The sequence below is a fragment of the Phoxinus phoxinus genome (genome assembly GCF_949152265.1).
Source record: "Phoxinus phoxinus genome assembly, chromosome: 11".
NCBI classification, from domain to species: Eukaryota; Metazoa; Chordata; class Actinopteri; order Cypriniformes; family Leuciscidae; genus Phoxinus; species Phoxinus phoxinus.
Window position 1 is genome coordinate 15,214,333 of NC_136886.1, and position 27,137 is coordinate 15,241,469.

Here is a 27,137-nt window from a genome sequence, read left to right on the forward strand (position 1 = left end):
CGAGGAGCACTTCAGCTTCATTTTTCTTCATGACTGAGGCGTTGAACAAACACTCACCGATCAAGTGCTGAACTGTTTCCTTCAGTGTCACTTTCTAATTATCACTGGTTAAAATGGTCTGTATTGATGTTTTGTCTTCTCTCTAATTTCAGCTTTGACGGTAATTTTAACGCCAATGTTTCGAAGACCATCAGCTGCGATCGCCTCTCTCCGACTGTCAATAGCCGAGCTTTCAACCCAGGACGAGACCTCAACTCTGGTGTGTAACACACACACACACACACACACACGCACGCACACACACACACACGCAGTGTCTAAGCTTCAAAAACCCAAAGCCAATTTTCACTTATCCAGCTGCTGCCATGGCAACCATTTGCAAAGAACAATATTGCTTTTCTGACGTCAAATCTTCAAAGATTTTTTTTGGGCCTTTTGAGTGCGACGAAAATGAACAATGCTGTCGAATACGTGACCTTGCTCATTTGTGTGTGGAAATACTTTATTTTCTCTCCTCTCATTTCTCTGTTTTTATTCCCCCCTTTTTGACTGACCTCAGCTTTGTACCGCTGTGCTCTTTTCCCCTTTATATCTGCTCTCTCACCAATCAGGAAGTGCATGTTTTTATCACTTTATACACTGAGCCAGTGTCAACACTTCCTCTTCATAACAGATAAATCAGTGTTTTTGCAACGGGGAAGCCCCCCAAGCCTCCTAGATTTGATTTTAAATGCGTGCATAAGAATACATTTTTTACTACCGGTAATTAAAATGCTATTTATTACAACAGAAAGTTTAAGACAACACACTGCACTCTCATGAAGATAGTCAATAAGTGAGTCAGTTAATTGAGTAACCACTGTTATGGATTCAGCAAGTCTTGTGATTCCAACCAATAACTTGATTCCTTTTGATCAATTCTTTAAAAGATCATAAGAGGAGAGTCATTTGTTCATTAATTGAATTAGATTGGTCCCCATATAATATATTTTGCTAAAATGATCTAAAAGGGGGGATTAGGACTCCATCGAATTAGTAAGTTATTTTTTAAAATATACTATATTAAATATTTTTTAACTCTCCAAACAAACTAATTCTTTAAAAATTAGAGAAAGGGCAAACACACCGGACTACTCGTTGCCATGAATATTATTAGTTACTGAGTTAATTCAGTAACCATTATGATTGATTCAGCAAGAATTCCAACCATAAATCAGATTTTTCACTCCTCCCACTATTAGAAATTTTTGCTATATGAATATCTAAAATTAATTTGTGAATCATTGTTTTTCAACTACCGGTATCCTGATTCGTTAAACATGAGAGAAAGGGCATTGTAGAGTACAATACCAGCACAGCTCGTGCTTAGGTTTAGCACTAAACACGGTTGAATTTTTTTCTTCTTTCAGCCACTTTGGTTCAGACTCTACCTCTTTTTGGCCTCATACACTCGCTCTTATACTCCAGAACAGATTATCCCAATTCATCTTCATACTGATGCTTGTTTTTGTAAGGCAGTCATCAGGAGTTCATGTTACTACTCTCCCTCCATTTGTCATTGAATACTGACCCCGCTAACCATGCAGGCAGTCATCAGTCACATCTGATCCCTGTTAGTCTAAACATTGATGAAAAGAGGAGGGGGGAGGGAGGGGAAAAGAGAAGAAACAATTAAGAGGGAGGAAAAACCTGGAGAATAGAGCGATAAAGCAGATATGGAGAGAGAGAGAAAGATGTGGTGATGTGTTAGAGTGTGATTTGAAGTCTTTGATTTAGTTTTTAGGGTTGGTTCTTGTTTCCCAACAAGGCAATGTCCTTTGTTTTACCTTTAACTCCTCTTCACATCTCCATCTTTTTATTTTCCAGAGTTCTTTTTAGAGTTATCTTGAATGTCACAAGGCTTTGTCACAGCTGAAATATATTATTTAAGCACTGGTGCAAGAAAAGTACATTTTATTGGGGTCATGAATATAAATATGTATTTCTAAAGGAAATAATACTTTTATTCAGTGAAGATGCAATACATTGATAAAATCAAATAAATCCTGTTCTTTCTATTCATCAAGGAATCTTGAATTTTTTTTTATCATGGTTTCCATAAAAATATTAATCAGCACAACATTTATAATAATAAGAAATGTCTCTTGAGCTTCGAATCAGCATAATAATGATTTCTGAAGACTGGAGTTATGGCTGCTGAAAATTCAGCTTCATCACAGGGAAATTTTTTTCATTTCTAATATTCACAATATTACTAATTTACTGTATTTTTTATCAAATAAATGCAGCCTTGGTGAGCATTAGGATAGACTTCTTTCAAAAGAATGTAAAAATCGACCCCAAACTTTCGAATGCTAGTGTAGTCAGTATGCCAGTATTAAAATATGCTACCAGAAAATTAATTACGGTAGTTTTTTTTTTTTTTTTTTTCAGTTAGCCTTTATTTGCCAAGCTAATCAGCTTAGCCTACTAGCTTAGCATAGCGCTAACTGGTTAAGGAAAGCAAGCTTAGAATGAGATATTGTTATTGGTAATGCTACTTTTTTGATCAAGCATTGAGGCTAAGATTTTTATGGGGGATAAGATCTTTCAGCATACTATGATTTGGGACACTAATTCTTATCCTGCATACTATTTATGCTCACAGACTGTTAGAGACACCACAAGGTTCATCAGTTGTTGCTGAGGAGATACTCTAATGCCCACTTTGCTCTTTTAGTAAAAATATGCAAATGCAAAGATTTTGGGAGTTAAAAATAAACCAGGAAAGTGACAGCACTGTAGAGGGAGAAGAAATATAACAGTCGGTGAAGATTTAAAGGGGAATGAAGGGATAGAGGAAATGAAGGGGTGTCACGTCATGACTCTGCTTCTCAGCTACTCTAAACACTGGATAGGGGATTAAGCACTCTGGGGCGGCACATGTGTATGATTTTTAAAGCTGTCAACATGCTGCAAAGTTCCTGTTTATACATTGGGTGCAGATTGATGGCTAATTTGTGGTTCGTGCTTTGCATCCATTTTTCTTACTCTGCAGGTTTCTACAGCAATTTGATGAACTTTGTTTATTTTGAATCAGAATTGGGAAAGGTTGTTCCATGTCTCTGTGGGACCTAATGCTAAAGCATTTACTCTAATAAACATTATATTATATTATATAATATATGGGCCATGTATTCCTTGACATGTTGAATCACTCAAACCACTTACAGATGTTTCTGCATGTTTAAGTGGAATAGATGAATCACAGGTCTTTTTTTTTTTTACCCGAGTAACCTCTCTGAGCACACATTCATCCTCTTTATACGACTCAAAATCCTTTTTTTCTTTCTTTTTTTTTTACTTTGGGTGTAAACTATCCAAGTAATCTTGCTTAAGTACATTCTGGAATGGATCATGCATATAAACAGATATCTCTTCAATGCTTCCACTGCTTGTATTCCTTCTTTTTCTGTCTTTTCTTGTTCTTTCCCCCACTTTCCTTCACATCCCGGCTCCTGTTAAATAAATAAACGCTAGAATTGATGGCTGCAGAGTGGTGATCGCTGTGCTTCTCGAGTGTTTGGAAAGGATCAGCTTGTCTGGGCTCCGGCCGTCACACAGCTGGGGCCTGTTCAACTGACACGAACTCTACAGCTGCCTCCTTAAAGTGCACACAGCATTCATATAGATCCATGTTGCATGGCATATTAAATTAGTTATGGACGATTGTCTTCAGCAGTTTATTATATGTAGCTACTATTATGTGGCAGAATGCTTGAAATGCATCTACTTTACACAATGATACATTACTTGACATGTAGTGATTGAGTTTTACATTTAATGCATAACATGCAGTCAACAGGTCCAAAAAAATATCCAAAATAAAAACCCAGTATTTTTATTTATTTGTTTATTTTACTTTATTTTATTTTATTTCATTTTAGAACAGGCCACAGACTGATAAAACAGATATTCTGATATACAGCACTTTTCAAACCGTTCTTGCTTTCTTTTTGTCTGTAGTGCTGGCAGACAACCTCAAGTCCAATCCAGGGATCAAGTGGCAGTATTTCAGCTCAGAGGAGGGCATTTTCACTGTGTTTCCTGCTCACAAGTTCCACTGCAAGGGCACGTACGAGCACAGGAGCAGGTACAAAGAGCACACGCACACACACACACACACACACACACACACACACACACACACACACACACACACACACACACACACACACACACACACACACACACACACACACACACACACACACACACACACACACACTTTTCCACTCCAAACACTGATATACCCTACAGCAGTGTATTGAAACCTTTGATGCACTATGGTTATTACTGTATTTAGGGCATACTTGGAAATTATATATATATATATATTTTTTTTTACAACTTTTTTTCATATGAAATGAACTTAAAGGGATAGTTCGTCCAAAAGTGAAACTTTAGTCTTCATTTACTCACCCTCCTGTCCTGTCGTTCCAAACCCGTAAGACTTTCATTCATATTCTGAGCACAAATGTAGATCTTTTTGATGAAATTTGAGCGATTTCTGTCCCTCCATTGACAGCTATGCAACTGACACTTTGACGCCTCAAAAAATTTGTAAAGAGATTGTAAAACGAATGCTTATGATTTAAGTCTCTGAAGAGACTTGATCCCATTACGTGATAAACATATTTAATTTAGGCTTTTATTCACATTTAAACATTTGAACATAAACAGAAGCTCAACCGAACCTGTTTGGCACGCAAGAACAAACCTCATTGGTTTTTGCGGAAGCTCAAGTGTGCTGCGTAACACGAGAATGAACCTCATTCTCTACATTATCCCTTACATATGTGACTAAAAGTCTAAATTCAATAGTTCATCATTTAAAGCGATTGTGTGTCCATAAAATTTTATCTAACCCCTTCAATTCATATGGATCAGGTTTAAGATCTCTTTATGAACTTTTTGAAGTGTCAAAGTATCCGTTGCGTAGCTGTCTATCTTTTTTTCATTTTTGGGTGAACTAACCCTTTAAGTCCTCTTTTTTTTTTTTGTCCTCTCTTAAGACCCTTTTTTATTATTTTATTTTTTACAAAAGAGTAATTTTCTCCTTGAGAAATCCAGTCAAAAGTTTTTGTTCTTTATATTAATTTTTATATAAATACTTTCAAATTAAGGAAACTTACTCCCCAGCTCACGCTGTCGCTCTGAATTTGCCGTCTTGTGTGGCAGGGGGTAAATTACATTCTAGGGAGGCCTTTTACATCTGTTTAACTTGGTTACAATAGCTCCCAGGCCCTTGACTGGAATGCAGGGTCGCCCCTAATAAACCCCACTGGAATCTGCCACCCAGTATTGTGGGCACTGTGTGCCTGTGCTGAAAGATGGGCTCATTTCTGCTGCCGTTCCCACAGCTTCTCTCCTCCTGCTGGAGATACACAAGAAAATCTGCTACTCACAGGTTTTCAACCACTTCTAGGATGTATACGAGATATAGGCAATATAGCTTTCATTGTAAATGCTGTACTTGAATTCTGACAGTTAGTGTTGGAGTTGAAAAGGGATTCCAAAGACAACACAATAGAGTGCAGGATCTCTTGCACAAACACTGTAGTGAAGAGAGCGGGAATAACGCCAGGACTTCACTTGGCTTCCTGCCGTCAGAGTCCAGGAAAAGTCGTTCTGCAGCGTTCTTGGTGACTGTAAATCTTTGTCTCTGTGTGTTGGCAGGCCCGTGTATGTTTCAGCCGTAAGGCCACAGTCGAAACATATTGTAGTGATCATAGACCATGGTGCCTCTGTCACTGAGACCCAACTCCAGATCGCCCGTGACGCTGCGCTAATCATCCTCAACTCCATCGATGAACATGATAAAGTAAGGAAGTGACATCATTGCCATCATCATTCACATTCCACTGATTACATTTGTTCTTTTGCACTCAACCTCTATTTCCCCCCCCCCCCAGATCTCAGTGTTGACGATAGCGGATACTGTTCGCTCCTGCTCTCTGGATCAGTGCTACAAGAGCTTCCTTTCACCTGCCACCAGCGAGACTAAGAGGAAGATGAGCACCTTCATCAACAACATTAAAGCTTCTGAAAGCCCTACCCAGCATGCACTGGGCTTCCAGAAAGCCTTTCAGTTGTTGAGAAACACAAGCAATGTCTACAGACAGCTGACTAGTAAGAGACCAAGCTTTTGTACAGGATTTTTTTAATGCATTTTTAGTGTTATGTAAAAAAAAACCCCCCAAAAAAAACCTTGCTTGCACATTAATTGAATAAATAGGAGGAAGTGGGGCAGAATGGCAAAATATTTAGTAGTCTTTTAATGGTCTTAACCATTTTAATCACACTGGTCAGGAAATTGGCAATGATTGCACAAATACTGTAGATAAGTAACTTAAAAGTCTTTGCAATTTGGGCAGGAGCATTGTCTTGTTGAAAAAATAACATCTGATCATTCCTCTTTAGACAGCAACTTTTCATTTGTGCGAAGCAAGCCATTCTGAAATATTCTTCTGTACTCCAAAGAATAAACTGACTTTTCACAGTGAAGTAGCTCACTAATACCAGCAGCTAAAAAGACTCCCCTTATAATGAAAACTCTTCCTCCATTCTTCTCTGTGGTAGAGATGCATTTATTATTATATTTCTCACCATATTTTCAAAGACACCGCTCTGGAGCATTACCATGCAACTCGTGATTCATTTTGATTCATCACTCCACACACAACTTCCAATATTCTGCCAAAAAACTTAATTCTGTCTTTGATGTTTTTCTGAGACGACGATTGCTTTTTAAGTAGTGCATTTGCTTAAATTGCGCTAATTTCCTGACCAAAAATGTGTGGTTAAGACAATTAAAAGCTTTTTCCCAGGAGTGTATTACCTTCATTTATAACTACTATATAATGAAGGGATATTTTTACAGAAAAGATTAACTTATCACACATAAGTTGTCACATTTTATTGGGGCAGAATGTCATGTTTTAAATATTTAAAAATTATAAAAAGGTATCCAGTTTGTGATTGATTTATATATTTTAGTATTTATTGGCCAAGTCACATTTATCTAAAAATAAATGTAAGATTTAATTTGTCAAAAAAAATAAAAAAAAATAATATATATATATATCTATATATATATTATATATTATTTATATATATATATATAAAATGAATATGTAGACTTAAAAACTAAGATGATGTGCCTCAGAATCAATTCTGAGATATATTTATTGGATTAAAACATGTTAGCCCTGGTCTCCTTTATTTAGGTGTGAGTGGTCTGAAGTTCTGTTTTGATGGCAGTTCTTATATTCAATATGATTGATTATTGGTCATCTTCCCCCTCACAGACACCGATATGGTGATAATCTACCTGTCCTCAGGCATCACTTCCCGAGACTCATCTGAGCAGGAAAAGAGAGCAACCTTGAGTGTGGTAAAAGATGAGAACCGCCACCTCAACAACTCTGTCATGATCCTCACCTACGCTCTCATGAACGGTGAGATATCGCCAAGGAGCGCGGCTTTTTTATTGGCTCTTTGTCTCGTAGCCAGCGTGGGGCTCACAGCGAACACCTGTGAGCATGTTTGTGCTTTTTCAAAACATGCTCAGCTGTTTTTACCCCTTCATCTTTCTTCTGCTCTTTGTGTGTGTGTTTGTGTCTACCGTAAGAAACCTCTCTCCATTATATTGCTCTCCTCAGCTGTTCCTCTCCCCGCATGTATTAGCCTTCCATTAGCATACATTACTTTGGCATCATGAAAATTAAAATCGAGATCATCGAAAAGAAGAAAGAGAAATTTGACAATACATCAAAGGGCCACTCAGTGACATGAAAGAGTGAGAAAGGCTTTTTTCATGCATTAGATGACTCAGACATATGATTCAGATTGATTATGTTGGCAGTGCAGAAGAGGGTTATGCTACTTTGACTAGGCATTTGTGAGTCTCTGCAGGACACACACACTGGGAATTACTCATATTTCCATGTTTATTTGAAGTCTGGTTCATTTATGACAAGTTGTATTATATTCACATATTAAAACCTGTCACAGTGTCAGATTAATAGACTGAAGTGTTGAAATTCACGTCCAGTCCAATAACAGTTCAAAAGAATTGAATGTTACTCCAAAAGTAAAAGACTGACTAGCAAAAACTTCCATTTCTTCTGTTAGAGGTCCAAACCCACCATTCTGTGATTTTTAGCTCTGTGGTTAAGTAATCCATGTGGGATATGAATGGCTTTCTATTACTGCAGTCTAAATGGGCTGGAGAAGCAAAACCTATACATTATCTGTGATATCTGGACAAATTTGAATAGCAGGTAGATTGAGGTTGATATTAGCTTTGTTACAAAACCCAGTGAGTGCACAAGAGACACTTACATATTGAGTACAAATGTCCATTTTAATTGGGACCATTGTATCACCATCCTCAGAAGGAGTAACGGGACTCAAGGAGCTGGCCTTCTTACGAGACCTGGCCGAACAGAACTCCTTGAAGTACGGCTTTCCAGATCGTTCCGCCCTGCCCGTCGTGAAGGGCAGTATGATGGTTCTGAATCAGCTCAGTAACCTGGAGACCACAGTGGGCCGCTTCTACATCAACCTCCCCAATCGAATGATCGACGTGGCCTCCTTCAGCTTGCCTTATGCGGACCAGATGGGAGACGGTAAGTTAAGATCTTGATCTTGGCATAAAGCTCATGTCTGGCACACTAACATTCCTTCTGACAGACCATATGCACTCAGAAGACCTCAGCAGAAATGGCTCTGCAACAGAAAGTTTCCATGGTAATATATACTGTAAGCTTAAACTATATGTAAAGCCCAAAATCACAAATGCAGTGTATGCTCTTATGGGACTGATAGACAGGAATGCAATCTGATGAAATTATAGCTTGATTGGAAATGATGCATAATATAGGTTTGCTCACAAGTGATATTTGCCTTGATTTTAGAAAAGGTCTTGCGTATAATTTTCTACATTTTGATAAAACTTTATTGGGCTGTGATGGAAATGCACCACATAAGGAACAGTCTTAATTTGATTTTACATGTAAAAAGTAATGTTTTTATAAACAAATAGTTTGGATTACTTTAAAAAAGTTTTTTTAAAGACATTTTAAAAGTGGTCAAATAAATTATGTTGTCTTGGAAAGTGTTAATATGACCTGAAATTTGTTTATATCTGTTTCTAATATTAAAAATCAGCCCATGTGACAATGTGCCCAAAGTTAAAGAATAAACAAAATCTGCTTAAAACTTTGTTAATTTTTGGCAATGGCTTCTACATCCCAGTTAATACTATTTCTTCATGAATTACTGTTTACATAGTTTGACTTGTTAGCATGGGGACAGACTGAAAGGAACTTCCTCTGTTTTTTCCATTTGTAGGTTTCATAATGACCGTCAGCCGGCCATGCTACTTTGGAAACTTGTTGTTGGGTGTAGTTGGAGTGGACGTGAATCTGGCATACATACTGGAGGACGTCACCTACTACCAGGACTCCCTGGCCTCATATACATTCCTCATAGACAATAAAGGTAGGGAGATGTGTGGTGATGATTGTTTTAAGTGGAGATCCATGTGGTCCCATGAGCCAAAATGAGCCAATTGCTGCTAATCTGTTTGCTTCACTTCAGCTTGACTTCATCCTGAATTGGGAGGTCTGATCTTCAGTGACTCAAAAACACTGGACTGAAGGCCATTAACCTTTAACAGTCTGTTAGGGGAATCAGCTGTCCCATATTGGGCGGTTCTGAGCCAACATGGCTGACATCACGGCATGATGATTACTTTTTTTTTCTTTTTTCTACCTGTTAATCCTTTCTACCCAAAAATGAAATGAAGTATTGTTGGCTTTCATTTACTCTTCATCCAGCTCTAAACAACATATTTGAGTTTTTCCATGACTTCACCCAGGAGGGAGAAGTGTTTCTGAATTTACAAAGCTGTTAACCTCCATTTAATACATATTAAAACAATTAGATAAGCCCACCAGAAATTGCTACTTTGCGCTAAAAGGGTGTGTTGTGTTACATATGTAATAAAATCAGGGTTATTATCTATTCCTGAGAGTATAGTCTGTCCTAATGACTGGGATAATGAAGTGGCACCTGCTGTCTCCAGCTGTTCAGTAAAGAGATGTGTTAGCACTGCCTCTCAGTGCTTCTTAAAACGTAATCTTCATGCAATTTCAAGGGTATATGTAACCTAGTAGTTGAAAATCTTCACTGGTATCTAAAAAGGTTGCAGATTTCAAGCCTCACAATGTTAGCATATTGTTATTAACACCTACCACAATTAAAAAACATAGTATAGTCATAGCGTAGCGTAGTCATAGCTTGCAAGTAAACGTTATTCATTACATATGCAAAAGCAACATATGAAACAGCAAAACAAGTATAAATGTATAAATTCTAAAGGTCATACATTTTTTTTATTTTTATGCACACCAATATTTAAATTTTTGAACTAAATAAAATAAAATGTATGTTACTCACTATTGAATATCTTCCAGGCTACACCCTCATGCACCCGTCACTCACCCGTCCATACCTGATGACCGAAGCTCCTCTCCATACGGACATCATCCACTATGAGAACATCCCAGGGTTTGCTGCTGTGCGTCAAAATATCCTCAGGTGAGTGTTCATGGGATTTCCAGTTGTTGCTACAGTTTTGCTGTGTTACTCACATGATGGCTAAGCTCATGTTGTGTGCTTCCTATTAGTCTTCCCCTGGGGAGCCAGGTCATTGCTGTGCCTGTCAACTCTTCTCTGTCTTGGCACATGAACCGCCTACGAGATCCCAGTCGAGATGCCTACAATGTCAGCTACGCCTGGAAATTGGTACGCTATTCCTTTATAGGGGCACAAATGTTGGCTTGGAGCAGCCTGAGGGAGAACTAGACTGTGTAGAATGACTATACTATTTGTCAGTGTTATTTTGTCATTTTATTTATTCTTCTATGCATTTTGTTTTTGTTGTTGTTTATTGGAGAAGTCTTTGATTAGAGAATAATCTTAGGTCACACTTTAGATTAGGGTCCAATTCTCAGTATTAACTCATTTTGCCTCAATAAACTCATAATTACTGCTTATTAATAAGTTTAGGAATTGGGTTGGATTAAGGGATGTACAATATGTTAATGCAGAATAAGGCATTAAGATGTACTTTATAAGTACTAATAAACAGTCAATATCCTAGTGATATGCATGCTAATAAGCAACTAGTGAGAATTGGACCCTAAACTAAATTGTTACCGAAATTTTTTGTACACATCTCTCATTTCTCTTATCTTGATCTCTAATTTGCAGGTTCAGGACACTTCGTTTATTTTGTGCATAGTTTATGTTCAGCCGGAAATCCCGGTGAAGCAACTGAAAAATATGAACACGGCACCCAGCAGCAAACTCCTGTACCACCGCCTGGATCTGTTGGGGCAACCCAGCTCCTGCCTCCACTTTAAACAGCTCGCTACAGTTGGTAAGCTCAGACTAAACATCAACTTAAGCTTTACATATTGTGTAAAAAAAAAAAAAATCGTAGCATTTCTCTTAGCAGTCTTGGCCTAATGGTTTGAGAGTCAGACTGGTAACCCAATGGTTGCTGGCTCGTTTCTCAATAATGGCAAGAAATGACTACGGTTCCCTAGTGTTTGTGCACTAACTTGGTTGGGTTGAATGCAGAGGACAAATTCCTAGTGTGGGTTATCATACTTGGCCTTCACATTTCACTTTCACTTTTTTAATTTATGGAAGAAGAAAAAAACTATGCATGGTATTCTCATAGTTGTTTGGACATGTACCATGCAGAGCTTGCATTTCTCAGTATCTTATTTAAAGATCATTTATTTATAAATCAAATCCAGATTGTACATTTACCAAAACTCTTGTGCATGCTTGCTTAACAAGTTAAGCAATTTAGTAACACTTTATGTTGCTGTGTCCTTGTTACACGTTACATGTAGATACTGTAGTAATAAATATATGTTATGCATAATTCCATACAACTAATCCTAAACCAAACCCTATTCTTAATCATTAGCCTATAGTAAGTACATTTAGTTAATTCATTTTACTCAGTATTTAAATGTATATAAATACACTGTAACAAGGACAGCTTAAAATAAAGTGCAACCATGATTTTTCTCATGATTCTCTCCTCAGCGAGCGACTCACTTTTACCAACATAAGCCAAAAAAAAGATAAGACTAAAATTAGCAGAGGGCAGCTGGTCAGCAGCAAAAAGCTCTTTTAGTTAAAGTTGTTTTATTGTTGAATTATTGTATATTACATATTAGTTTTCTTTCATTAAAAGGAACTGAATGTGAATGTCTCACCAAGGCTGTTTTGTTTTTTATCAAAATGCATTTTTTTTTCTGTAGCAATGTAAAAGTCTTCCATATCTTGCTGAATAAAATTAATTTATTTCCCCAAAAAATCTTACTGACCCCAAACTTTTGAACTATAGTGTACTTTTTTCCTTTACTTTAGTGAGTATTGTTACTAAGAGATGATTGGTTTGGTTAGGGGCTAATATAATGAAACTGCAGAACTGATTCATCTCTTCTTTTTTTCCTCAGAGAGTCCCACGGTGATGTTGTCTGCTGGTAGTTTCTCCTCTCCATATGAGCACTTGAGTCAGCCGGAGACCAAGCGCATGGTGGAGCACTACACTGCTTACCTGAGTGACAACACCCGGCTCATAGCCAACCCGGGCCTTAAGGTACACACAAACACACACTCACTGCCCATCTCAGCAATGCATGTTCCGTAGCCAACCAGGGAATGACTCAATCATGGTTAGTTTCTCAGTCCTTATTGGCAACTGTTAGTTGGCAGTGTTCCTCTCCTCTTTAATTCTGATTTTTCATTAGGGAAATGCAGTGCACCACTCTATATGATTCTCAGATAAGTAGAATTCTTTAACACCCCCCTCCTTTGGTCTTCCAGTCTTCTGTGAGGAATGAGGTGATGGCCACCAGTCACGTGACAGATGAATGGATGAGTCTTATGGAGATGAGCAGCCTCAACTGCTACATTGTGAGGCGTTACATAGCAACGCCCAATGGGGTGCTGCGGATTTACCCCGGTTCGCTCATGGACAAAGCCTTCGATCCCACCAGGAGGCGATGGTAAGATTTGAGCCTCAGGATGGAGGTCTTCAAACTCCTAGTGGGACACTGGTGAACAGTTCTCACAGTCTGTTGACTAAAGCTTAGCAAACTGTCAGATTCCCAAAGAGTTATTTTGAGTTCATATGCAGCCGTACACGCACCTCAAATGAGGGTGTATTTTTGAATACAAAGATTGTATGATCCTAAACTTACATTTCTGTTTAAAATGTGGTTTAACCATTGACCTTTTTGTCTTTTAGGTACCTACATGCTGTAGCCAATCCTGGTCTCATCACTTTTACTGGACCCTACCTGGATGTTGGTGGGGCGGGCTATGTGGTCACCATTAGCCACACCATCCATGCCTCAAGGTCAGTTGTTTAAGCATAAAATTTCATGTTTAGATCTAGTGGTTCTCAACTATAAGGGGGTGGGGGGAACATGTGTTGGAGACACAGGGCCTTCGAGTCAAAAATGTTGAGAGCCACTGGGTTAAACACATGATTTTATGTATTAAACTAGCATTCATTTATTGAATCAATGGACATTCATTTTTATGAATATATTTTTGATATGAATTTTCGATATTTTTGCTCATTTAGACATTAGATGTTTTTGATCCCTGTATGGATCAAACTTTATACCCGATAATATAAACATAGAGATTTAAATATTTAAATAGTTCAACCATAAAATGTAAATGCTGTCATCTTTTAATCATTCTCAAGATGTTTGCTTTTCCCTATAATGAAATGGCTGATGCTTTACACTGTCAAGCTCTTAAAATTACTAAAATCAAGCACAAGTCTTCTGAAATCATACAATAACTTTATGTGAACAGTCTTTTTTATTCCATATAAAATCTCATTCACACACATTCAGACCTCACACGCCATGAGAAATCAAAAATGTTTTACATCTAACCAACCTAGCATAGTTTGTCATAATATGCCATGAATGTGAACTGTCCCTTTAATGTAAAAATTGAGCAAATTAATTGCGCAACTAATTTTGTCACTTTCTCTTAAATATCTATTTTTTTCTGTCTAGTTGAAGAATGCATAACATATAGAGTACGTAATAGTACCTGTTGCTATTGAAAAACAACTGCCTTATCACTGCCTTATGTGTGTATAGTCATGTGTGTTTAGAGATATGATGAAGCTGTTTGAAACTGGCTGTGTTCCAGAATGTCTGGTGTAGATAAAGTAGGTTTTCCCTCCATGTTTTACAATCAGTTCTCTCTTAAGAGGAGGAAATGTGACTATGGAGTGTGTGATCTGATATAAAGCTCCATTGCGGTGACCCATGATATTGTAGATCTCCTCATCCTTCATATTGTTCAACACACTTATCTGCCTCCTTTCCCAGTTCCCAAATGGCCTCTGGTTACACGGTAGCGGTGATGGGCATTGACTTCACTCTGCGCTACTTCTACAAAGTTCTGCTGGATCTTCTGCCCATCTGCAACCAAGACAAGGGCAACAAAATCCGGTAAGGTCTTACCACCGACCCCAACCCCCCCCATCTAATATCTGTCGGGTTCTTCTCAAACTCTCGAGTGCCTGCCAAGACCCCAGTGTGCCGGCAGTGGTGTCCAGCGTAGTGCCTGAAGCTATCGATGCCCCACAGAGGCTCTTTAAAGCTCTTTCAAATGAAACTAATCAGATTTGCTTCTGTTGGAAAAGAGGCATTCACTTAGTCTTCTCTGCATGATTCTAAGCTCGCTCTTTTATGATAGAAGGGGATGGAATGAGAAAGATCTGAGGTAGGGATCAAGAAACAGTGAGGGAGGGATGAACATAGAAAGAGGGGACAGATAAGAATGGAAAAGTATAAAGACTGGAACAATGATACTTATTTTTTATTTATCTAAAAGGATTGAGTAGTGCTTGCCCCTGCAAAAGTCACAGCAACAATACTAGGGAGTTGTGGTGTCAAGGTGGCGTTATTGCTAGGTTGTTGCTTATGATATCCTAGTTGGAGAAGAAATTAGTGCAAAGTTAAAGTGAATGCACTACTAAATATTTGAAACAAATATATGAAAGCATCTGACCAGGAAATAATGGCCGGGGGAAAATGGCAGACCGATTACATCAGTGAGATCATGTTTTGTGCGACAGACCCTTATACTGTATATGTTATGATGTTAACAGTTACACTCCTTTACATTTTAAGAGAGAGAATGTTGCATGAATAGCGTTAATTAAAATATATATATATTTTTTTTTAAATTTACAATATATTTTATTTATCGCCCGTCTAATCTTAGATGCAGTTCTTGAATATTTAATATTTGCATATTTAAATATATTATTTATATCAGTGGTTCTGAACCAGAGGAACAGTTTAATATGACTTAAATGTTTCAAAACAAGACAAAACAAACTTTTTAAAAAAATTATAAAACTAAAACAACTAAAAAATCAAGATGATACTTAATTTTAACTGACCTAAATTTCTGGAATTCTACAATTTAATTATTTTTATGATTTTTTTTTTTAATTATCTTTAACTATAATGCAGTTAATTCTTTTAATCTATAGATGATCTATATTTAATCATATTTCTGTCAATTAAAAAAGAGGGTTGGAGGGGGCTTTGAATATATCTCTATTTTTTCTTATATATAACTATAATTGATTTCACGATTATACATCATATTCAAATGGAAATCTGATTTATGTATTCACTAAGCCCCTAGTGTGAACTTTATGTCCAAGTTTCTAATGGCTGGTTCGACCATATATATGCCTTTTAATGCAAGTCTAAGGGACTTTTGCACGTTTTTAATTTGCCTGGCATGTCCAATCTCTTATAAAAAAAAATAAAAAAGGCACACCTCCTCGTACATGACGTACAATTTGCGGTAGCATTAATGTCTGTAGCACAATGTTTTAACCTTAAGAATGAGCAATAGTAATGCTTGCCTTTGCAAGCACGGCAGATAAACCCTACTGATGCAATATATATAAATGCCATGGAAGAAACGGAGTAAGATTTTCAGGACTGACTGAAAGACACAAAGGGAGATAAGCTGATTAGGGCTGCATTCCAGACACATCCTGTTATGTTAGGTGCCAGTGCTCCCTTCTTTTCTCTCTCTTTTACCCTTCCCTCTCATTCCTCTCTTCCCTCCCTTTTTCTTTCTTCTTAACTCTATTTCTACCAGTTGGTCTCTCTCTTTGTCCCTCTTCACGCTCTCTCTGTCTCTTTATCTGTCTGTGCCGGGGAGGCCTCAGTGTTCTTTGAGTTTTCAGTGCTATGGTCATTAAACCGGATTAGTGAAGTGGAATGCCTCGGTGTGCCACACAATAATGTTCTGAACTGCAGATGGTACTCTATGAACATACAGGAAGCCATCTACTGTTTCCTTCCACCTTTCCCCTCTAAATGTCATCTTGGATCTTTGTACAGGCTCCGGTTGCTTGATCCTGTTTGTCTTGGTCTTTATATATATATTATATATGTGTAGGTGTTTTATCATGGAGGACAGAGGATATCTGGTGGCCCATCCGACCCTGATCGATCCGAAGGGCCACGCTCCTGCAGAACAGCAACATATTACTCATAAGGTAAGGATCTGTGGATCTCAGGCCTAACTTTACCACTCTTAAACAAGAACATTTCTGTTTAGTTTTTTTGTTTGTTTATGTCTTTGCCCTGAGGAAAATGGGATTGTTTTTCATATTTAGCCATATTATATTCAATGATTGGTAATGAAACTAAAAAGAAAGCAAGCTTATTGAGTTCATCAGCTTATTTTTCTCCTGTTTTGCTTGACTTTAGGAGCCTCTAGTGGCCAATGACATTCTTAACCATCCCAACTTTGTGAAGAAGAACCTGTGTAACAGTTTCAGTGATCGTACCGTGCAGCGTTTCTACAAGTTCAACACCAGCATTGTGGTGAGTGGAGTCACATTAATAATGTCATACAAAGATACTGTAAATTCTGTGTTAAGGGACAATCCCGTCGTTTTTACAATAAGGTTAGTCGGGGTCTTATATTAATGATGTTTGGCCGCCACCTAGTGGAGGTTATTTTAATAGCAGCTATATGCTTTATAGTATATAATTTTTTTTTTTTTTTTTTAATGAACAAAGTTGTGGCTTTTTATTCAGAAACTGTATGCATAGAGTGAAAGATTTATGAAATAAAATAATAATTTGATGCCTTTCTGTGTGTTTGTGATTTTTTTTTAAGGGGGATCTGACAAACCTAGTGCATGGCAGTCATTGCTCAAAGTACCGGCTCACCCGTATCCCAGGAACCAATGCGTTTGCTGGCATTGTGAATGAGACCTGTGATTCACTGGCCTTCTGTGCTTGCAGTACTGTGGATCGGCTCTGTCTTAACTGCCACAGGTAATGTTTAACTTCTGGAGCAGAACTTTTATTAATTTATGTAAAATGTTAAGGCATAGCTTTATTTCTTTATTTATACTACCGTTCAAAAGTTTGGGGTCAGTAAGATTTTGTGTCAAAAAATGTTTTTGAAAGATGTCTCTTATGCTCACTAAGGCTGCATTTATTTGATCATAAATGCAGTAAGAACAGTAATATTGTAAAATATTAGTACAATATAAAACAGTTTTCTTTATTTTAATACATCTTAAAATATAATTTATTTAATTGCTCCAGTCTTCAGTCACGTGATCCTTCAGAAATCATTTTAATATGCTGATTTGGTGATCAAGGAACATTTCTTATCATTATCAATGTTAAAAAAATTGCTTAAAGCTTCTTATTGGTTTTGTGGAAACCTTGATTATTTTTTATTTTATTTTTATTTTTTTTTACCTTAAAATAGGATCAATTTCTTTAAAAAACAACTAACCCCAAAATTTGGAATGGCATTTATTTAGTGTGTGTGTGTGTGTGTGTGTGTGTGTGTGTGTGTGTGTGTGTGTGTGTGTGTGTGTGTGTGTGTGTGTGTGTGTGTGTGTGTGTGTGTGTGTGTGTGTGTGTGTGTGTGTGTGTGTGTGTGTGTGTTTCATAAATACAAGAAGTTTGTACACTGTAAAAAAAAAAAATCACTTCTCCAAGTCAAAATATTCTAGTGACTGGTCACATCTACATTTTTTAATTGGCCCAAGTGAAATTCTGTAAAATAAATTGAATTACTTGTTGCAATAGTCTGTTAACATTGGCTCAATGAGAAATAATATGTCAGACTAATTGAAAAATTTAGTCACTCACTAGAAAAATTGATCAGTCACTAGAAAATTTTGACTTGGGGATGTAATTTTTTTTACAGTGTAATCGAAATATTATAGCCAATTAAATTAAATACAAAAATATTTCATTACACTTAAATTCCTTCATTCTCATATTTAAGGACCCAATGAAGAGTTTTCTATCCTGTGTTAGTGTATTTCCTAGAAACTGGAAGTTTAGGTTGGACACATTGAAGGGTTAATACTTTTTGGCTATTGCCAACAGGCTTTAGCTACAGTCAAGTGTGCAGCCATATACAGTATATAAGTGTGCAGCACATGTCCTGAAAAGTGAAGTCAAAGCATTATTGATCGCCCCCTGGTGGCTGGCTGCAGTATAGGTCATAAATCCCGCCCTCTCCATGTAATCGAATGGTAGCCTAGCCGAACTAAAAAATCCAATTACACTTAAAATCTTTTTTTCCCAAAGATCGTTTCTGTCATTAAAGGTAGTTCTTAACACGCAGACTTATATTCAAGTGTTAATTTTTCCAATAGGTTTGGTTTTAGTTATTTTGGTTTTTTTGATGCTATAAAAACGGGGTGTTACATCATGATTGACAGCTCTGAGTCTCTGGACGGGACGTTGATACCACCAGACTCGGGCTTGTTGTCTGAAAGACTGTAAATTTAAAATGCATTTAACTGCTAAAAATATTTCCATCAACTTTTAGGAGGTTGCTTCAAAGTTGATAGACTTGGACTTTGCTTTTATGGGGTCTTTATGTCACTATATATAAATAATAGTCAAGTTGATAGCTCCAGGTTAAAAGACCTTCAAACAGACTTCATCAGTATATTCCTATCTTCCACAGAATGGAGCAGAATGAATGTGAGTGCCCCTGTGAATGCCCTCTAGAGGTGAACGAATGTACTGGCAACCTCACCAGCGCTGAGAACAGGTAAACCACTGCTGCTTATCAGGACACTCTTGCATTATTTATAGACAGACATGTAAAAGTAGACATTAAGCCTTTTTAAACCGTGTTACATGTTGTACACAATGTGTTAGGATGCAAAGGTTGCTCCTTAAGTGCTTGGAGAATAGACTGCAACGATATATGATCCATAAATTAATCACTGGACCACATGTCCAGATTCTCATCAGCATGCACTGGAATGAATCGCACTTAGTCACACACACACACACACACACACACACACACACACACACACACACACACACACACACACACACACACACACACACACACACACACACACACACACACACACACACACACACACACACACAAGCGCACTTCTGCCTGTCACTTCATCAAGTTCTTGTTTGTCACGATGAATAGATATCCAGCCACCTGTGTCCTGAATTAGCCGTTCAGCTCAGAATTGTTCAATAGACATTTAGACACGTTCAGGTTTGTCGCATTATTCCCAGCTGAGAGATCTCAAGGCATTTACCTTTTTTGTCACTGCGCCATCTGTTCATTTAGTGAAAATATGTACAATTGAATACTAATAAATCAGTACTTACAGAGAGCTGGGTATTAGTGTGTAACAATAAATATTGTTCATTATTTGTTGTCTGTTGCAAGTCATTTATCTACAGAACAACATTGTTGCCAGACCGTTAGTAATTACAAATAGCTTTGAGTTTAATGAGTTCCAACTTCCATGTTGTATTTAGATCCTAACTGACTCAGCTTGCCTTACTACTGTGTGTGTGTGTGTGTGTGTGCAGAAACCCAAGCTGCGACGTGCACCAGGAGCCTTTGTCTTTGACTGTAATTGAGCCCAGTCTACAGGATACTCTGCCCCAGTGCATCAACACCAGATGCAGCCAGCGCTTCACCAGCAGGTACGCCATATACTGTATCAGTTGCGATCAGCTGAGTCTCTGCGAGTAATACTGATTCTCATTTCACTTATTCACAACCTTTGCTGACCAGAACAAAAAGCACATGTGTTGCTCAAGATCAGGCAACATCTGCTAATATTAGATATTGATGATGAGTTATATGCTTTAACGATTTGCATGCTTTCGTTCATTGTAGACTCAAAGAACCAGAACTGTGTTTTTGTGTGACTAGATGTTAAATATGCATATTCACAAATTTTGGAAATAAGAAATAAATATCATCTACTTTATAAAGTGCTTATATGCATTTATATTCACATGATTTCTGAGGGATCGTGTGACACTGAAGACTGGAGTAATGGCTGCTGAATATTCAGCTTTGAAATCCAGGAATAAATAACTTTTTTTAATATATTCAAATAGAAAACTGTGCTTTTTAATGGTAATAATGTTTCACAATAAACTTTCAATGGTAGTGTATGTGTTATATATATTATACATGTATGTTCTGGGTTTCAGTGACTGTTTTGGTGTTCTGGACTGTGAGTGGTGTATGGTGGACAGCGATGGAAAGACCCACCTGGATAAGCCTTACTGTGCACTGCAGAAGGAATGTTTTGGAGGGATAGTGGGTGCCAAGAGTCCTTATGTGGATGGACTGGGCATTATAGGTGAGCTACTACTGCTGAAGTCACACTTATTGGAGTTTATTAATATATTGTTTGTTTATAATAGCATATGTTGGTAAATAGTAGAGGGAACTAGTTAATTGTTTCTTTTTTTTTAGTTTAGCTGTTTTAGAAATATATGCACAAGACGTTTTGAATTACACTGGCTTTATGAGTCACACATTGTACCTTGAGGATTTTTACTAGCGTGAATGCTGTATTTGATTATTTCATTTCATTATATAATTATTTTTGTACTACTTGTCTCTGTGCAGACGAGGAGTTGGCTTCGCTGAACATGATCAAGAGTGCGCCTGTGGGGCCAGTAGCAGGAGGGATTATGGGATGCATCATGGTGCTGGTGTTGGCTGTGTATGCCTACAGGCACCAGATCCACCGTCGCAGCCATCAGCACATGTCCCCGCTGGCCGCACAGGGTGAGTCTGGACACACTTTTAAGTCTTGGGGCTGTTTGGAAATAATGTTTGACTCTATTGACATTATTATTTTACTTAAATAGTTTGCATTGTAAAATCCAACGAGTTAAAGTAACTCAAACCATTTTGGAAAATAATTGCCTGGAACCATTTAAGTTAAAAAAACAATGAGTACTCTCAACTTATTCCATTTGAGTCCACATACTGTTATATTAAACTATACTTCTACTTACCAGTAAATACTTTGTGTAGCTGAAACTTACTTACTTGCATTAAACCGTTAAAATCAGAACCTTTAAATTAACTATAATATTTCACTGCTAACTAGCATCAGCACATGCACAATTGCATGTACAGTAAAAAGCACAGAGACTATCACTGTGCTGAAGAGTGCACATCTATTGCTTTTTAAATAATGCAACATATATGCTGCGTCCAAAATTGAATACTTCCCTACCAGTGTTGGGTAAGTTACTTAAAAAAAAGTAATTAGTTATAGTTACTAGTTACTTCTCACAAAACGTAACTGAGTTAGTAACTGAGTTATGTCATTACAAAAGTAACTAATTACCAAAGAAAGTAACTATTGCGTTACTTAGAGAACTTTTTTTTTTTTTAAATAATGTGAAATAGGTTGGATACCCCCAATATTAAATATGTTAAATGAATGAAATGGTCACTAAATAGAACAAATTATTATTATAAAACACTAATCTACGCTAATTTTAATGTTGCTGTGGGACAATGTGAGAAACATTAAATATTAAAATATTATAATTTCTATAGTGAAAAAACAAAACACAATAGATGGTTTAGAACTTTTAATATTTCACGACTGGCCAAAAAAAAAAATGCTTCTTAAGAAATGTACCAAAAATAAATAAATAGTAGTAAAAAATATATACATGCATACACTCTTTGTAGTGCAAATTAACATGATAAAACCTTTACAACTGCTAGATGGCTACTGTATAGCCTTATTTATTTTCTTCCTCACAAAAGTAAACAGTTTAACTAAAAGGGTTCTCAATATAACACTGAACAATGTAAAAACATAAATAATAATAATAATAGAATAGAATATTTTGGGGTTTGATTTTTATAACCTACAGAGAACGTCATCATCAGAGGTTATTTAAGCCAAATTCTAGTCGTGTTTGCCGCACGTCTTCACAACTGGTCAATCAAATATGTTTTCTGGGAACGTTCCCTGCAGGTTATTTTATATTATAACAATGTAAACTAATTAAAACGTTGCAGATGAAAACTATGCTCGGACACTCGAACTGTCGACTCGAGCGCGCTCTCGGACACACAGGTCTCTCCTCTTATACTGTCTACTCTATGGGTCTCTCTCGCGAACTGTCGACTCGAGCGCGCTCTCGGCCACATTCGGTCTCTCTCGCGCGCTGACGACGTTAGCTTCGCTTTTGTTTAGTCCGGCGCCTCGAAATACGTACACACACACACACACACACACACACACACACACACACACACCCACACCCACCAGAGAAAAAGTTTGCAGTTCCTATAGCGGAGAGATCGGATGAAAACCGCTTCAGTGAACTCAATTATAGTAACGGCGCATTTTTTTTGTCAGTAACGGTAACTGCGTTGTAAAGGATGAAACAGTAATTAGTTAGATTACTCGTTACTGAAAAATATAACGCCGTTAGTAACGCCGTTTATTTATAGCGCCGTTATTCCCAACACTGTTCCCTACTATATAGTATGTGAAAAACAGTACACCAACAGAGTAGTATGTCCAAATACGTAGTATTTGAAAAACATAGGTGAAAAGCACCTAGATGATCTACTGCTTCCTCCGAGATTCTGAAGTGAGCATTCAATGGACACTTGACATTTACTCTCCTTTAACAGTCAGAAGCAAAGGCGTACTTAAAATCTATTAAGTACGATGAACTTTAAGTAATATTTGAGTAAAAGGAACTTTTTTCATTTAGTAAATCTGATTGTTAGGTTTTGCATTGGATAAAAAAGAATGTTACAGGTTTTTGAATCAAAGTCAACTTGAGACAGCCCTTACAACCAATGTTACTTCCATTATGTGGCATATTTAAGAGAGAAACAGGATATTCGGGTATTAAAAATGTAGGCTGGGACTTTATAAATCGCGAATTGATTAGAAGGTGACAAGTGATCTCTTGACAAAGAGTCTGGTGATGTCCGCCTGAAAAGAAAAGTCGTTTTAGAGGCAGAGCAAGTAAAACTCACTTTAATGAGGGACAATCATTGAGTGCACTTACTTTTTAAAGTGTGCTACTCCCTGTGCTAATGAGATACTAAAGCATAGCTGACCGCCAAAAGGACCTTAGAAGGATATAAAAGTAATTTAAAGAGTTTAATTCCCTCTTCCCCTGCAGTTGCTCCATAATGCTCCCAATTCCGCCTCTATATGTGCACGACTAGGATTCATAACTTTTGGTCTGACGCAATTTAAACCAGGTTTTTATTTGCAGTTACATGAACTGTCTGAGAGAGTCTACTTTATTGTAATTGAATAGACTACAACGTTATATTCCCTTGAACTGGCTCCCTTCAGTTTTGTAATATATGATTGGCATTTGTGGGCTTTTTTTTTTTTTTTTTTTTTTTGGTTCTGTGGAGCAAAAGAGAAGAGAAAGGTATATTACATCAAATGTCTTCAGGGTTGCTTCATCTTTCTGATCTTTTTCTCTGCCTGTCTTGTCTCCCTCTCTCTATTTCATCAGAGATGTCTGTGCGGATGTCCAACCTGGACAACGAGCGAGATGACCGTGATGAAGACAGTCATGAAGACAGAGGAATAAGTAAGATACCGCCTGCCTGTCTGGCACAGATGCACACAAATGAGCACAGACAACACATTCATGCCCATTTTTGCATAAGTAATTACACTGAGGGTTTTTTATGTACATTAAATCTGCAGTATTGTACTTGGTACCATTAATGCTGTTTTTCACTGATTCAGGGCATCAGACACCAAATGAATGATAATCCTTGAATTCTTTGTGCATGGTGTGCTGTTTTAGTCTCCTAGAGTAAAAAGCGAGCATTCATGCTCACAATGGCACTGTGTCATTCTTGTTTGATAATTGCCTCAAACAGCCATGTGGGTTAGTCTGATGTCGTAATTGGTCTCATCTTTAGTGACAATACGATAATGTGTTCCTGATCGTCTTTCTTTCTCTGTTGCACATTCTGTAATCAGAATCTTTTTCAATACCATCTGATTTACATCACAGAGTTGTTTTAATTAGATTTTGTGCTATGCATAACTGTAAGAAATGTATTTTATGAAACAGTATGCTTAACTGTAAGAAATCTAAATGAATGAGTAACAGTTAGTATGGATATAATCCTCATTATCAGTGGAAAGAATTGGACATTTAAGATTTTTTTTTTATTAGTGCTCATACTATCAACTCAGTTTGTGAAAACAGACAAAACATACAGAAAGCTACATCCAATGGAAGTCTATAGGGGAACCAGTGTAAGTGCATAACTGTCAGTGCATTTATTTTATTTTATTTGAGTTTTGTTTTGTTTTACAAACTGAGATTGAGGTCAAAATTATTGGTCATACTTAGGTTTATGATCCAATTCTCCCTATTAACTATCTATTAGCTACAGCTTTTGCCTAAACAAACTCCTATTTAGTAGTAGTTAGTGAGTGATTAGTAGTTAGTGAGATAGTTGTTACATTTACGGTATTGGGTTGGATTAAGGGATGTACAATATGTTCATGCAGAAAAAGGCATTAATATGTGCTTCAAAAGTACTAATAAACAGCCAATATCCTAGTAATATGCATGCTAATAAGCAACTAGTTAATAGTGAGAATTGGACCCTAAACTAAAGTGTTACCAAATGATTAACATTACCCTAAAGAGGGTGTAGATTGAGTTTGACTTTGGGAATTAAATTCAAAATATTCCCTTAAATTGAAGGAAACGCCTAAAATAGTTTGGCAACAGTTTTCTGAACTCCGACTCAACGAGTGTTTGTGCATATGCAGAATTAGTTTATTAAAACAGAAAATATGGTAACATTTTACAAAACTGTTCAATTAGTTGTAAAGACATCTTGAATAAACAACTACTTATGGCACTTAATAACCTTGGGTTGGTCCTTTTTAAAATATACTGTTGTTCATTGTTAAATTGTGTTCGTTTAGTATACATTAATATTAATGTATACAGCTTGAAATGTAACGGATTAATAAATGCAAAAGTTGTTCATTGGTCATTAGTTCATGATGTGTAATGCTTTAATTAATGATAAAAAAATGTTGTGTTAGTGTTACCCAAACTATTTATAATGATACAAAATTTGTATTAATTACCAACCTGACCTGAATTAAAAATCCATTATGCATGAATATGAACCCAAACCAGGCAGTTTGACTGGTACTTTAACACACTGTACATGTAATGGGATTAACATACAGTGCACATAATATACACACAGTGGTGTGATATGGTGCTTTCAAAGTCTTAGTTAGACATCTTTTTGAGTTTTTCCTCATTGTTTACGGAGTTCATCCTCAGTATAACCTTTTATATGAGAAATATCTACAAGTGTGTTATTGCCTTTTAAATTTCCTGTACTCTTGCTGGTCAGCCTCAGACCCAAGTGTTTTATTCTTATATGACCGTTTGGCTCTTTTTCTCTCTCTCTCTACAGTCAGTAACACTCGATTTATTGCTGCTGTTATTGAGAGGCACACACACAGTCCAGAACGACGGCGGAGATACTGGGGCCGGTCAGGGACAGAAAGTGACCACGGTAAGCGCACATATGCGTGTGTGTGTGTGTGAACTCTTAAGGAGAAAGGGTATTGGTAGTAGGTTTGAAAAGATCCTTTTGAAACAAGGGTCATTGGAAAAATTCAAAAGCGTCACCATCAAATTTCTCACCAGAAAATATATTGTGAGTGTTATTATTGAAATAAAGCAAAGCCTACCCCAGGAGCTCAGTGTATGCTTGTGTTCAGCATCCATTTCATTGGCGGCTCCAGGCTTGGGTTACACAGAGTCTACAGTGCATGCTAAATCTGCCGCCCCTCAGGGATGAGGCTTTCTGGAGATCATTGTGTAACCAGCCAGAGGAGAAAGGGCAGCCCTATTCCACAAGGAGAGGTGCAATGAGAAAACCGGAGGAAGAAAGACCGCAAAGTAGGTAGATTGAGAGATGCGAGAACAGTTAGAGGTGGCAAAGACCAAGTACAGAAGTTTCTTCCCTGTATTTTTATTTGGCTGGGTTAAAGGTCGCCTCCCACCGCCTGCTCAGTCATCCAGCTTAAGGGGTCGTTTTTAAAGCAATATCGATTTGGCTTTTGAGTGTGTGTGTGTATGCGGGAACACATCGCTGAAGCTTTTTCCTGTGCGCTCTGACTCATTACCGCTCCACCAACACAGTTTTCGCCAGGAGCAACGTAGATATACGAGTTCTCGCTGTAGAACGAGGTTTAAAGAATTTCTCTACTGCCAGGAAGATGCTTTTTAGTACTTGTTTGAATGCTTGGCTTTTTGATATTTTGGGAAAGATCCTGATCCAGAATCAGTATCCTAGCTGTTTCATTCTCACTGCAGAGTTTTCAAAGCTGATTCCAGATCCGCTCTGAGGCGGCTCATGCAAACATTGATCAAAGTCAGGATCATAAGAGGTTTTTGACCTTTCTTTTCACCTCCGATCCTGTTTCAAATGTCAAATGTGGCTGGACGTTTGGCCACTTGACAGCAGGACAAGTCTTTTATGTGCTCTTTGTACTATACCGTCATTTAATTCAGGACGTGCTGTGACATTATTGCACAAGTTTTTGTAGGCATTGCCAGATTCTTAATTTCCGCCATACATTTAGTTGCCAG

At 37.3% G+C, this 27,137-nt stretch overlaps 1 protein-coding gene across 2 annotated transcripts in view; it reads left to right on the forward strand.

The window, feature by feature from the left end:
- cachd1 (cache domain containing 1) overlaps window positions 1-27,137 on the forward strand; it is a 69,330-nt gene that overhangs the window by 39,412 nt on the left and 2,781 nt on the right. Inside the window, exons 4-27 of one of the 2 annotated variants that reach the window (XM_079628317.1) lie at window positions 153-259; window positions 4,006-4,132; window positions 5,719-5,863; window positions 5,955-6,171; window positions 7,350-7,499; window positions 8,439-8,672; window positions 8,737-8,793; window positions 9,397-9,546; window positions 10,524-10,647; window positions 10,737-10,854; window positions 11,323-11,491; window positions 12,591-12,733; window positions 12,961-13,142; window positions 13,385-13,495; window positions 14,496-14,618; window positions 16,600-16,699; window positions 16,914-17,030; window positions 17,329-17,489; window positions 19,156-19,242; window positions 20,043-20,159; window positions 20,679-20,830; window positions 21,103-21,264; window positions 24,000-24,077; window positions 25,954-26,055. In XM_079628317.1, coding sequence (XP_079484443.1) covers window positions 153-259; window positions 4,006-4,132; window positions 5,719-5,863; window positions 5,955-6,171; window positions 7,350-7,499; window positions 8,439-8,672; window positions 8,737-8,793; window positions 9,397-9,546; window positions 10,524-10,647; window positions 10,737-10,854; window positions 11,323-11,491; window positions 12,591-12,733; window positions 12,961-13,142; window positions 13,385-13,495; window positions 14,496-14,618; window positions 16,600-16,699; window positions 16,914-17,030; window positions 17,329-17,489; window positions 19,156-19,242; window positions 20,043-20,159; window positions 20,679-20,830; window positions 21,103-21,264; window positions 24,000-24,077; window positions 25,954-26,055 — 3,233 coding nt within the window. The remainder of the gene's footprint in view (window positions 1-152; window positions 260-4,005; window positions 4,133-5,718; window positions 5,864-5,954; window positions 6,172-7,349; window positions 7,500-8,438; window positions 8,673-8,736; window positions 8,794-9,396; window positions 9,547-10,523; window positions 10,648-10,736; window positions 10,855-11,322; window positions 11,492-12,590; window positions 12,734-12,960; window positions 13,143-13,384; window positions 13,496-14,495; window positions 14,619-16,599; window positions 16,700-16,913; window positions 17,031-17,328; window positions 17,490-19,155; window positions 19,243-20,042; window positions 20,160-20,678; window positions 20,831-21,102; window positions 21,265-23,999; window positions 24,078-25,953; window positions 26,056-27,137) is intronic. The other variant, XM_079628316.1, reaches the window with a different exon arrangement.